This window comes from Micromys minutus (assembly GCF_963924665.1).
Source record: "Micromys minutus genome assembly, chromosome: 32".
NCBI lineage: Eukaryota > Metazoa > Chordata > Mammalia > Rodentia > Muridae > Micromys > Micromys minutus.
The window spans coordinates 21,454,961-21,467,498 of NC_137967.1; the positions used below are offsets into that span (position 1 = coordinate 21,454,961).

Below are 12,538 nucleotides of genomic sequence, written 5' to 3' on the forward strand. Positions count from 1 at the left end.
AGTTCCAGGGGAAGTCAGCGCCCTCTTCTCACCGCCTGTGTACAGTTATTGCACAGACAAAATACCTATGCACATGAACATTTTTAAAAATCGTGTGTGTGTGTGTGTGTGTGTGTCTTGGGTGCATACATGAGAGGACATGAGTGCACAAGCTTGCACACAGTGCACAAGAGACGAAAAGACAAGTGTTGAATCAATTCTATTTTTCCAGTTCTACGTGGGTTCTAGGAATGGAACTCAAGTTACCATGTGTACACAGGAAGCACTTTACCCAGCAGAGGGGCCGTCTGGCTTGCATTCTGTTTGTTTTTATCTTTTTGGTTCATTTGTTAATTTTTGTTTTTATTTTTATTTTATTTCTTTTTGTTTTGATTTGTTTTTGTTTTTCTTTCTTTCTTTTTTTTTTTTTTTTCCCAGATAGGGTTTCTCCACATAGCCCTGGCTGTCTTAGAACTTGCTCTATAAAGCAGTCTGTCTGGCCTCAAATTCACAGAGGTCTGCCTGCCTCTTCCTCCCGAGTGCTGGGATTAAAGGCCTGGGCAGCCATCACAGCCCAGCACCAACCTTGGTTTTTGATGCAGGGGATCTTTTTATTGGGACATGGACATGTTGGTTAGATAACTCTGGGTCTTGAACAAGGCCTAGAAATCCTCTGTCTCTTTCTCCCAGGGGCTGAGATTACAAGTCTGTACTATAAAGCTTTTTTTTTTTTTTTTTTTAAATAAAGAACCAGAGATCAAACTCAGGACCTGGCAAGCACTTTACTGAGCCATCTCTTCAGTCCTTGTCAGTTTTGACACAGGATGTCATCCGTAGTAATTCTGTAAAGCCTCGTGAATGCCGGGATTACAGGTATGAGCCCATTAACCTAGGTTAGCTTTTGTTTGTTAACAGGATCTCATGTAACCCAGGCTAGCCTTGAACTTTTGATTCCTTTCACTTCTTTCGGTCCAAAAGCTGTGATCACAAGCTTGGCCCACCATGACCAATTTGTGTGCTACATTTTGTATAAGGATTTGAGAATGTGTCAGGAGGGCGGGAGAGGGGAGTCCTTCGTTACTAAACACCTCCAATTCCCTCCTGGAGGAATGTCTAGTTTTCTTTAGTTTTTTTTTTCCCCCCTCCACAGGTAGTGAGCTCCCTGTGGACAGGTCGCTATTTTAAAGTATTCTCTTTATTTCCCCACACCATCGACGCTGGAATCCCCGTGACAACTCGGCAAACACCATATCAGCCTCATAAATGACCGCGTGGACATCCTCGAGGAGTCAAAATACCCGCCACTTTTTTTTCTTCTTTCCTTTTTTTCTTTTTCCTCTCCGGGATTGATTGGCGTCTCCGTCACGTGACCCGGGCGGCTGGGAGGCCTCGGCGTCTTGGGCATTCACGTGGTCTCCCGCAGAGCGCGGAGGTGGCACTGCGCAGGCGCGGCTGCCCGCGCATGCGCGAGCGGGTCCCCGGTGCACGGGCTCTGCTGGCGGTTAGCGAGAGCGGGAGCGGGACAGCTGAAAGCCGGCGCCATGGTGGAGAAGGAGGAGGCCAGCGGCGGCGGCGGCATCAGCGAGGAGGAGGCGGCGCAGTATGACCGACAGATCCGCCTGTGGGGACTGGAGGCCCAGAAGCGGTGAGGGGCGCCCTGGGCCTGCCTGGGCCGGCGTGTGGGCCCTGAGGGACCGGGTGCGGTCGTAGAGCCGAGTCGGAATTGATGCACTTGGGTTTTCTATTGCCTCAGAATAAACGAATGGCGGGTGTTTCTGCAAAGTATGGGAGCTGGAGATGTCCCTTGTGTGGTAGTGCCAGTGTCCTCGGGGGTGGGATGGGGGGGAGGGAGGATTCGAACTGGAGTCTCCCTCGGTGTTTGTACCTGGTGACGGTGGAGTTTAAGAGGCCTTTACGTGTAAGAGGGGCGGGCTCAGCTCATTAATTTCTAGTCAATTGGAACCCGTGTTGGTCGCCCTGAGGTTTTGGCAGCCCCCCCCCCACTTCCCACCAGGCTCCTCTTGACTGCTTAAGAGCAAGTCCTGACAAAGGGACTCCTGGAGAGGCGCAGAGTGGCCGAATTTATTGAGCATATAGCTGCAGATGCTGGTTTGTTTGTTTTTCCCTCCCCCCCCCCCCCCCGAGACCGGGTTTCTCTGTGCAGCCCTGACTGTCCTGAGACTCTGTCGTCCATACTGCTTCAAACTCAGAGATCTGCCTGCTTCTGCATCCCGAATGAATATTGGAATTAAAAAGGCATTTGCCAACACGCCCGGCTTCCTTCCCATTTCAAGCTATATTTTTCGGGGACACGGTTGCTCATATTTTTAGTTTCAGTACTCTGGAGGTAGAGGCAGGAGTATCTGTTAGTTCTGATGGGGACTAAGGACAGTATTCGTAACAGTGAAGTTCCATAGTAATGAGGCTCTAGGGTAGTGGTGTACACCTGACATTGCGGCGTTGAAGAGGCTGAGGGTGGAGGAGTGGGCTCAGAACTACTCTTGAGTACAGGATGGGTTGGATGCCATTGTGACATATTCAGGGACACCTTATCTCAAAAACCAAAATCCTGCCAGGCCTTGATCTTGTCAGAGGCAGGTCAGGTCTGCATAAACACCCCAGTCAGAGCAGAAAACTACATCGGTGAGGTGGCTCACACCCGTGATCCCAGTACTCAGGAGTCTGAGGAGAAGGGATGCACCATGTAAACACGGTGTGCTGCTGAGTGTGGGTAAGTGCAGGAAGGTCAGAAGTTCAAGGCCTTCATGTGGCAAACCTTTATTCCCAGTGAGCTTGAGGCCATATGGTCTACATGGTGAGTGAGACCCTTACTTTTTTTTTTTAAGATTTATTTTTTTATTTTATATAAGTACATTGTAGCTGTCTCCAGACACACCAGAAGAGGGCATCTGATCCCATTACAGTTGGTTGTGAGCCACCATGTAGTTGCTGGGATTTGAACTCAGGACCTCTAAAAGAGCAGTCAGTGCTCTTAACCACTGAGCCATCTCTCCAGCCCTGAGACCCTTACTTTAAAGTGGGGAAGGTAGCATGGGAGCTGGAGAGCTGCTTTTGGAAGAAGTAGGCTCAAATTTCTCTCCCCCTCATCCTCGTGATGGCTCAGAACCACCTGTAACTCCAGTTGCAGGGAATCTGAAATCCTGTTCTGGTCTCTGGGCACTGCACACATATGCCACACACACAAACACAGTCTCTGAGAAAGAAGGGACGAATATATTTTATGATATTGTGACAATGAGATGGCACATAAACAGTTAACTGCCCCGCCCAGGCACCAGTGTATTCTAAGTTGACAAGTCTCAGTATCAAGCAACAAAGACTGTTGAACCACTGACACCCCTAGGAGGTTTATGAGCAGTTTTAGTTTCAGGGCTAGAGATGGGATTCCATGCTAGGCATCTGTGTTTCACTTGGGTTACAGATATTCCAGCTTCCCAGCCTATCCCAGCAAATGGTTTATTTTTTTTCAGACAAGGTTTCACTCGAGCCCAACTGGCATCAAACCTGAAGCAGTCCTCCTTCCCAGTGCTAGGAGAATTGGCATCATAGGTGCAGGGACATACATTTATAATCCCAGTGCTTCCAAGGTGGCTTCAGGAGGGCCAGGAGTTCAAGGCTAACCTGGGCTACATAAGACTCAAAAACAGAACAAGAAATTTCTGTCTTAGGCCTTTTTTTCCCTGGGGATTTTAATAATATAGCACAGTTAGCATAGAGGTGGTTTAGGTTTTCTTGGCTGAAATTTGACCTGTGCCTTGTCTTCTGGCACGTCACCGAAGCATGGGGTTATACTCACTGGTGTATGGCTCAGTTGGTGGAGTGCTTGCTTAGCTTAGACAGAGCCCTTAGGTTCTGTCTCTTGCAAAACAAAGTTAGGTCATTATGGGCTTGTCTAGGAAAGTGCAGCTTTTCTAGAGAAAGTCTGATAACTAGTGAATGAGTCACTTGTTAAACTTGGAGAGGTCAAATAGGATCCTTTAACACCCAGGTCCTTTATTGGGAGCAGGCTCACTTCCTGAGAAGAGAAGCTGATTTGGCCTTACCAGGTATAGAATGAAAAATGTGAGGATCCACAGGACTGATTTTCTACTGAGCTTGAAGAGAGACCTAGCATATGAAGCCCTGAGTTGTTGTACCCAGTAGGTGTCTTCCCCCAACCTCCCAAGACAGGGTTTCTCTGTGTAGCCTTGGCTGTCTTGGAACTAGATCTGTAGACCAGACTGGCCTCCAGTTCATAGATCCTCCTGCCTCTGCCTCCCAAGTGCTGGGACTAAAGGTGCGCAACCACTGCCTGCCTCAAATCAGGTCTTTGAAATGGGCACAGTGGGGTCAGATGCATTTCTACAGGGTCTCCTGTTACCCAGGTTGGTTTTATACTCAGCCTGACCACCTTGAACATTCTGGTCCTCCGGTCTCTTGCCTCTCTCCATTTATGCTGTGCTGGGGATGGAGCCCAGTGTTTTGTGCTTGCTAGGCAAGTTCTTTATCAACTGAGTTAAAGCCACAGCTTCTTTGTTTTTGTACTTTTAAGAAACAAACCTGTTGAGATGACTCAGTTAAGAGCACTTAGTACTCTCAGGAGATTGGCGTTTGGTTCCTGGAACCCACATGCCAGCTTATAACTTCCTGTAAGACCAATTTCAGGGGATCTAGCCACCTGTGGCTCTTGCTCATGTGTGGTGCACAAAGATGTGTGTACGCAAATCCAACAACATAAATAAAATTATTTAAGTATAAAAATAAAGAAAGAAGGTCTTGCTTTGTTCTTCCTGGGTTCAAGTGATGCCCTTCTGCCTTGGCTTCCCGCATAGCTGGAGCTGTATGTGCTCATTTGCTTACTTGTGGGTGCTGTTGAGTTTATAGGTGAGAAGTGATCGCGTGGCTAAGGTATAGGTTGGGCAAGTGGAAAAGTGTGTGTTGTGCATATTGTTTTCAACTCACAGTGCCTCAGACAGACCTCATTGACTACAGTGTTGCCACGCGCAGCCATGTACTTCTGTAGGATTGACTCCTAGGAGGGGAATTGGACTTCAGAGAATATAAATGACAGCTGCTTCGTTAAGTTCTGACTGTGTGCCAGGCAGTGTTTCAAGGCTTTTTCATATAATTGAGCCATAAGTAAGCAATGGTCTCTGAGGCCCTGTCATGTGTGGTTAAGATTAAAACATGATACTCATTTTAGATTACCGCTAAATAAAGAGGGAATAGTTTCCAGGCCCTCGTTCTGAAGAGCTATGTTGTCATGGCTGGGGTTGATTGGGGGTTGGGGAAGCCATGCAGTAACCTGAGACTGCTCAGAAGTGTTTTCTCCCTTTTTGTAGATTTGTTCACAGAATAGTCCACTTTTTAGTGTCTTCAGTTCCGTGTGTGTGTTTTGAGACAGGGTCTTGGAAGTAGTTATATAGACCAGGCTGGTCTTGAACTCACAGAGACCCACCTACTGCTGCCTCCTAAGTCCTGGGAATTTTATTTATTATTGAGTATCTGTGACATGTAGTGTATATTTTAGCAGGTATGTATGCAGGTCAGGGGTCAACTTTGTGGATTTGGTTCTTACTAACTTTCTGTAGCTTCTGAGAATGGAACTCATGTCCTCAGGCTTGCATCTTCAAGTGGCATGTTTGCTTGTGGAACCTGAGCCAGCTCGCTGCCTTTTTCCTATTCATCGAATGTGAACCCATTCCATTGATGGTGCTGCCCATAGTCAGGGTATGTCCACTCTCTTTTTTTTTTCTTTTTAAAGTCTCTCAGATTTTTTTTTAAGATTTATTTATTATATATAAGTACACTGTAGCTGTCTTCAGACACACCAGAAGAGGGCGTCATTACAGATCTATTACAGATGGTTGTGAGCCACCATGTGGTTGCTGGGATCTGAACTCAGGACCTCTGGAAGAGCAGTCAGTGCTCTAACCACTGAGCCATCTCTCCAGCCTTGCCCTCTTTCATTGAACCTTTATATAAACACTGTCATAGAACATATACAGAGCTGTGTGTACATTGTGATTCTAAATCTGATAAAGTCCATACATAGTGAATGAGGAAATGGCATTGGAGTGGGGGAGGTTGAATGGTTCAGAGAGGAAGAAGTGTGGTTAAGGGGTATGGAATGTTCTGATTTTGAAGTCTTGGTGAATAGTAGTCTGATAGTAATAGATGATAAACCTAGTAAAGTAGTGTAGACAAATCCTGAACCACTAAAGGTGAGCTGTAGATTTTATCAGCTGGGAATGTCACACAGTCGCCTGCCTTCCTTGCATGCATGAAGCCCTGGGTTTGATCTAGTACCAAGTACATTAGGGAAGAAGGTGCACACTGGAGATAGTCAGGAGCTGTGACACATGCTGAAAAATCCAGATCAGGTGTACAGCTAGCTAGGCTTTTATAATGCAGGTGCTGAAGGTTTAGAAGTTCCTTTCAGCGCCCGTGTCCTGGTTCTTACATGCCAGGTATTACTTCAGAATCTAGATGGTGCTTTTGTTTGTGGTCTTGACATGACAGCCTTGGACTCAGTTCAAAGACCAAGGTGGCTTCAATTTTGAAGTAATCCTCTTGCCTTCGTTTGTTTTGGTTTTTCTAGACAGAGTTTCTCTTGTAGCCCTGGCTCTCTTGGAACTTACTCTGTAGACCAGGTTGGCCCCCAGAGATACATTATCTGCCTCTTTAGTGCTGGAATTAAAGATGTATGTCACCACCACCTGACTTAAATATTAGCTTTAAATTTTACTTTTACTACATGGCCATTAAGTTGGCTTTCATATGAATTAGTGTTGTGTGTATCATGATGCCTTGCTGAGGTGTTTTTCTTTTTCCTTCATCTGTTGGAAAGGGTCTTAGCCTAGGCTGATCTCAAGCAAAGAATGAGCAACCCTGATTTTCTGATCCAAGTGCTTGGGATTATGGGGTGCCCTACCCTGTCCAGCTTTGGCCTCAAACTTCCCTTCCTTCTTCCTGATAGGCACCCCAGCACCTGACAGCCTCTGGGCTTACTTCAGTAAGCACTCACTGTGGAAGTTATTTGGGAGACAAGCTCCTGGTGTTCTCCATGTGCTTTGTTTGCTTGCTTCTGTTTTGTTCAGGTTAGCCTCAAACTTACTATGCAGTGGAGCATGACTCTGAACTACCTGTCTCCACCTCTTCAGTGCTGCCATCACAGGGCTGCACCCACACCGTCTTATGCTTACATGTGTTTTGCTTGTGTGCTTCAGATTAAATAGTGCTCCTCTTGCAGAGCTGGGGCTATACTTCACTGCTCTGACAAGAGCCCCTGAGTTCAGTCCCTAATACTATAGTAGATATACTGCCCTTTTCACCACCTTTTCTTTGGTCATTATACTAGTCTGAGTGAGTGTCACATAAGCACTCTGTGTCTCTGAACTGTGATGCCATCTTCTCACCCACCAGAGCCCTCGTGCTGTGCCCCCTCATTTTCATACTTCACAGTCATCCTCTCTGCACCACTTTGCAGCCTCTTTGTTTTTGCTCTCTGAAAACGGTCAAACCAGGCATCCCCCTTCCCTTTCTTTTTTCTTTTTTTCTGAAGCATGTTTTCTTATGTAACAGCCCAGGCTGTCCTGGAACTCCCTTTGTAGACCAGGCTGGTCTCTGACTCACTGAGATATCTGCCTGTCTCTGCCCCCCAAGTGCTGGGACTAAAGGTGTGCACCACCCCACCCAGCTTCAAATATCCCTTCATGAGCTTGTGTGTTTACAAGTTTAGTTTTTTATAGTTAGAATGCTTTTTAGCATCTTTATGTTGATTGGTTGTTTATTTCATTTTGATTAAAAAGCACCTTCTGGGTTACTTTTTGTTGAGACAAGGTCTTTGTAATCTAGTCTGGATATGAACTTACTGAGATCTCTCTTCCCAGCCGCCCAGATTACTCCTTCAGAAAGGTTTCATCATTACTACTGTTCTGTTTAAAATTGTGTCTTCTTTTGTCCTCTTTTTATTCATTTATTTTGTGTTTCTGAGGATCCATGGGGGACCTCATACATGCAAGGCAAGTAAGTAATCTGCCGATTGAGCTATATCTCCAGCCCCATCATCTAGTCTTATGTTTGAAGAGCTGCTTTCTGGAGAGATGGCTCAGCGGTTAAGAACATTGACTGCTCTTCCAAAGGTCCTGAGTTCCCAGCAGCCACATGGTGGCTCACAACCATCTATATGGGATCTGATGTCCTCTTCTGGTGTGTCTGAAAACAGCTACAGTGTACTTATATACCCAAAATAAATAATTAAAAAACAAACAGAAGAAGAGCTGCTTTCTTTACTGTTGTGCACATTGTGGACAACATGCATGGTACATGCTCAATAAAGAAGTAATTTTTTCAGCAGATTGTTTGGGACCATTTTTCTAGATCTGAAGGTTCAGTGGTGATTTTGTGGTGCATATAGTGGAAATAAAGTCTTCTTTTTTATTGTATGTGATTGAACAAGTCCCACTATTTGAAGTCATCAGGTTAACATAGCATGTGTTTTGCAGGCTTCGAGCTTCCCGGGTGCTGATTGTCGGCATGAGAGGACTTGGGGCTGAAATTGCTAAGAATCTTATCCTGGCAGGAGTGAAAGGGCTCACCATGCTGGACCACGAGCAGGTATGTGCCATCTGCTTGCCCTGCCTCCCCTCAAGAGGCAGTGCTGTGAGTGCTGCTGGGCACATCCCAGTTCAGTCGCACTGTAGGTCGGGGCTGAGGCCTGGATGGAGGCTTCTGCAAATATGCATCCTTCAACACCTGCGCTGCTAATTCAGAAGGCCATGCCTATAATCCCAGCACTCAGGAGGTTGAGGCAGGATTATAAGTTCAAGCCTAGCTTCTACATAATGAGGCTCCTGAAAAAAGTCACAATGGGGCTAGAGAACTCTTCCAGAGTTCAAATCCCAATACTCACACTGCAGCTCACAACTGTCCTTAACTCTAGGATCTGACATTCTCACATAGACATACATGCAGGCAAAACACCAATGCACACAAAATAAAGGTATATGAATAAAAAAATAAGAAAAATAGTCAAACTAATGCTGGCATAGATGGCTCACTAGCATTACTTTGAAGAGTATTGAGTCAGAGAGAAGGCATATAGACTGCGTATACAGAGAACGGTGAGCATCCAGTGTGGAACTACATCATGGGATACCACGGCAGCGCCCAGTTCACATGCACTTTTCTCTCTGGGTGGAAGTGTTTGTTTATACATTTTCAAGCCTCACTGACATGTAAAGTTTTCTAACAATTTTTTGTTTGCTTGCTTGCTTCTTGGTCTTTTGAAGCAAGGTCTCACTGTGTAGTTTCAGGCTGCTGTGGCACTTGGAGTGTAGCCTCAAACCTGAGACCTTGTCTCAAAAAACTAGAACTTCGTTTGTACTGTGATATGAAGAAAGCCATTGGCTTTCCTTGTTCAGTGCTACAACTTTTGTTTGTTAGTTTCTTTTTTTTTTTTTTAAAGATTTTATTTATTTTATGTATATGAGTACACTGTTCAGACACACTGGAAGAGGGCTTCAGATCCCATTATAGATGGTCGTAAACCACCATGTGGTTGCTGGGAATTGAACTCAGGACCTCTGGAACAGCAGTCAGTGCTCTAAACCGGTGAGCCATCTCTCCAGACCTTGTTAGTTTCTTTTGTAACAGAGTTTCTCTGTAGTTCCTGACTGCCCTGGAACTTTCTCTGTAGACCAATCTGGCCTTGAACTCACAGAGATCTACCTACCTCCACCTCCTGGAGTACTGGGATTAAAGGCAAGCATATGCTTCTCCATGTCTAGCAGGGTGGACTGTGTAGGGATTGCCTGGGTGCTTTATATAGACCCAGCTGACCTCAGACTCACAGAGATCAGCTTGCCCTCTGCCTCCATAGTGCTGGGATTAAAGGGATATGCCATTGATTCTGGCACTTTTATTGAGGTAGGATTTTAGTTAGTCAAGCTGATTGTAGATGAAGGTGACCTTGAACTCTGATCTTGCCTCTACTTCCCCAGTGCTGTTATTACAGGCATGAGCTACCACACCGTGTAGGAAGCATTGATGGTCAAACCTAGGGTTTCAGTGCTTGTTAGACAGGTATTATTGCCAGCTAGGCTATACCCATCTAAAAGTCGAGAGGTTAACCTGAGAGGAAAGTGGTGTGATAGAGAATTGTAACCCAGCACTCACAAATGAGAGGTAGGAGGATGGCTGCAAGCTTGAGTTAATCCTGGGCTACAAATCGAAACTCAAACAGCAAACATTTTTAAAAAGGAAAATCTAAGAAAACACTTATTCTAAAGACTGCAGTGCCCTCTAGAGGCAGGAGCACATTGGAGGAGGATTAGTACATGTACCACCAAGCAGTTATCTGGCTGTGGGGCTCTAGTGGTTCTGTCCCATTACCAGATGTGTGAAGTGGCTTTGATGCCATGTCAGAAGAGTGCTAAGGGCTGCCAGGTGTTAGGCATGGACTGATTTTCTTCCCCTACTCACTTGGAGGCCACATTGCCTTCTTGAGTGTCCTCAACTCCAGCTGCACTGTAGAGAACCTGGGCAGTGATACAATATAAAAGCACTCCAGGGTTGGAGTTAGGTATGGTTTATAATGGACTTCCTGTGGCCTAGTGCTACTCAGCAGAACTAGCCCAACTCCCATCAGATAAATTTAACAGTCCATAAACACACTGTGCTTTTCCTTCTGCAATCTCCCGAAGAACACCGTTGGAGGCAGAGGTGTAGAGTAGTTTGGAGGCTGTGGAATTGTGGACTTGGCTATAGTCCCAGCTTCTACATCTGGGCAATGGTCAGACTTTGTTTTCATTTAGGTGAGTGTTTTAATGCCTGCCCCTTAGCATTTTATTCAATCTATATTCACACATCTTAGAGCACCCTGGGGACCCTAAAGTCTGCTGTGCACTGAATAAAAGGGTGCTTACAGTCTGGTTCTCATTCTCAAAGCACTATCCAGAAGCCAATCTGACCTTAATCAGATTGAGATATGGAGATTTGAGAGGTTTCCCAGGGTTCTGATCTGGGTGAAATGGTAGAGATTAAGGAGGTGTTTATCAAATTGAAAGACTGCCTTAGGCAAGGGATCTTTTTATAAAGGATCTTCAAGAGCCCTCATTCATTAAACAATTACAAAGAAATGGAGAAGGCCACCAGACCTGCCGTGGTGTCTATCCCCAATCAGATGACCTCTATTATTGAAGTTCATCACTAATCTACATCTTCTAGTGGGTTTGAGTGTATCAGTAATCACTGTGTTAATCAATCGTTGACTCAAGATGTAGGGTTAGAATCCTCCTTACTGTAGGTGTGAAGTGAAAAGGAGTCTGAGCAGTTGTAGTGATGAGATGTCAGGAAGTACACTGGTATGAGAAACAGGAGGATCTGCTGGCATATGTGCAAGAACTCAAAGCCAAGAAGAGGTATAGAAGACGACTTAACTGTCTTTGTTCTCAAAATTACTTGAGTTTTGGGACCTGCCACCATCTCTAGATAAGTAATAGAGAGGAAGTTAGGTCCTGGTTACTGCAGGTCTCAATTTTTGTAAGGAGTCCAGGACCCATGCTCTTAGCCAGCTTACTGCAGGGCTACACACTCAGGCTACATGCAGGCCAGAAATGTGAAGACAGGGCTTTGGGCAATTAATGTGTTGTTGATGGCTTATCTCCAAAAGGTGGTAGATAAGAGCACTAAGTAATGAAGTCTGGTGAGATATCCAAGATGTGACTTTAATAGACTGAGGTGGATGTTGGGGGTCAGTCTGCACCAATAGTGACTTGAGAAATGACACCAGCTTTTGGTAGAGACTGAAAGCATCAGTGAGTTTGGTTTGGAACTATGTAGAGTGAAGTGAATGGACCGTGAGGCGGAATCTTACACCTTTACTTCACAGGGCCTTCATCAGTGGAAGAGAAGAGCCAGAATCTGAGCTCAGGGTAGTACCATATTATGTGGTAGGCAGTACCTATGGAATAATGAGTATCTATACTGTGCTTCTATACATTTAGGCGACACGGTCAGTGATTGAACTAGGATTTGAATCTAACCAGAACAGGTCAGAGCTTTGCCCTTAATCACAGATTTTTGCCTTGCAGTAGGGAGTGAGATCCCAACACGATCCTCTAACTGGTAGATGTCTGGTTGAAAAAAAAAAGCCACCTCTTTTTATTATTAATTTTTTTTTTTCAAGGCAAGGTTTCTCTGTGTAGCCCTGGCTGTCCTGGAACCAGGTCTCTGTAGACCAGGCTGGCCTCAAACTCAGAGATCCACCTGCATCTGCCTCCTGAGTGCTGGGATTTAAAAGGCATGTACTACCAACTCCAGACATGGCCCATTTTCTTGATCCTGAGAAAAAAAATAAGTCCTTTGAATAGTTGGTAGGTGCCTGGGGAGGGACACTGGGGGAGATGACTTAACTTCCCCTGAACTTAGTTCTGGTGAACTCATTTACTAGGTTAGATATTTTGTGTATGAAATACTAGGTAGTCTTGATCTCTGAGGCTCTGCTGACAGCTACCCTCAGTGAAGAAGTCAGTTACTCTGCTTGCTTCTACACCCC

The 12,538-nt window shown here is 45.4% G+C and overlaps 1 protein-coding gene across 2 annotated transcripts in view; it reads left to right on the top strand.

Annotated features, from left to right (window-relative positions):
- The first annotated feature begins 1,457 nt into the window (after positions 1 to 1,457).
- The window catches only part of SAE1 (SUMO1 activating enzyme subunit 1), a 50,151-nt gene continuing 39,070 nt past the window's right edge, over positions 1,458 to 12,538 (top strand). For both annotated transcript variants that reach the window (XM_080908599.1, XM_080908600.1), the window contains exons 1-2: positions 1,458 to 1,624; positions 8,487 to 8,598. In XM_080908599.1, the coding sequence (XP_080764725.1) occupies positions 1,521 to 1,624; positions 8,487 to 8,598 (216 nt within the window). In that variant the 5' untranslated portion in view covers positions 1,458 to 1,520. The remainder of the gene's footprint in view (positions 1,625 to 8,486; positions 8,599 to 12,538) is intronic.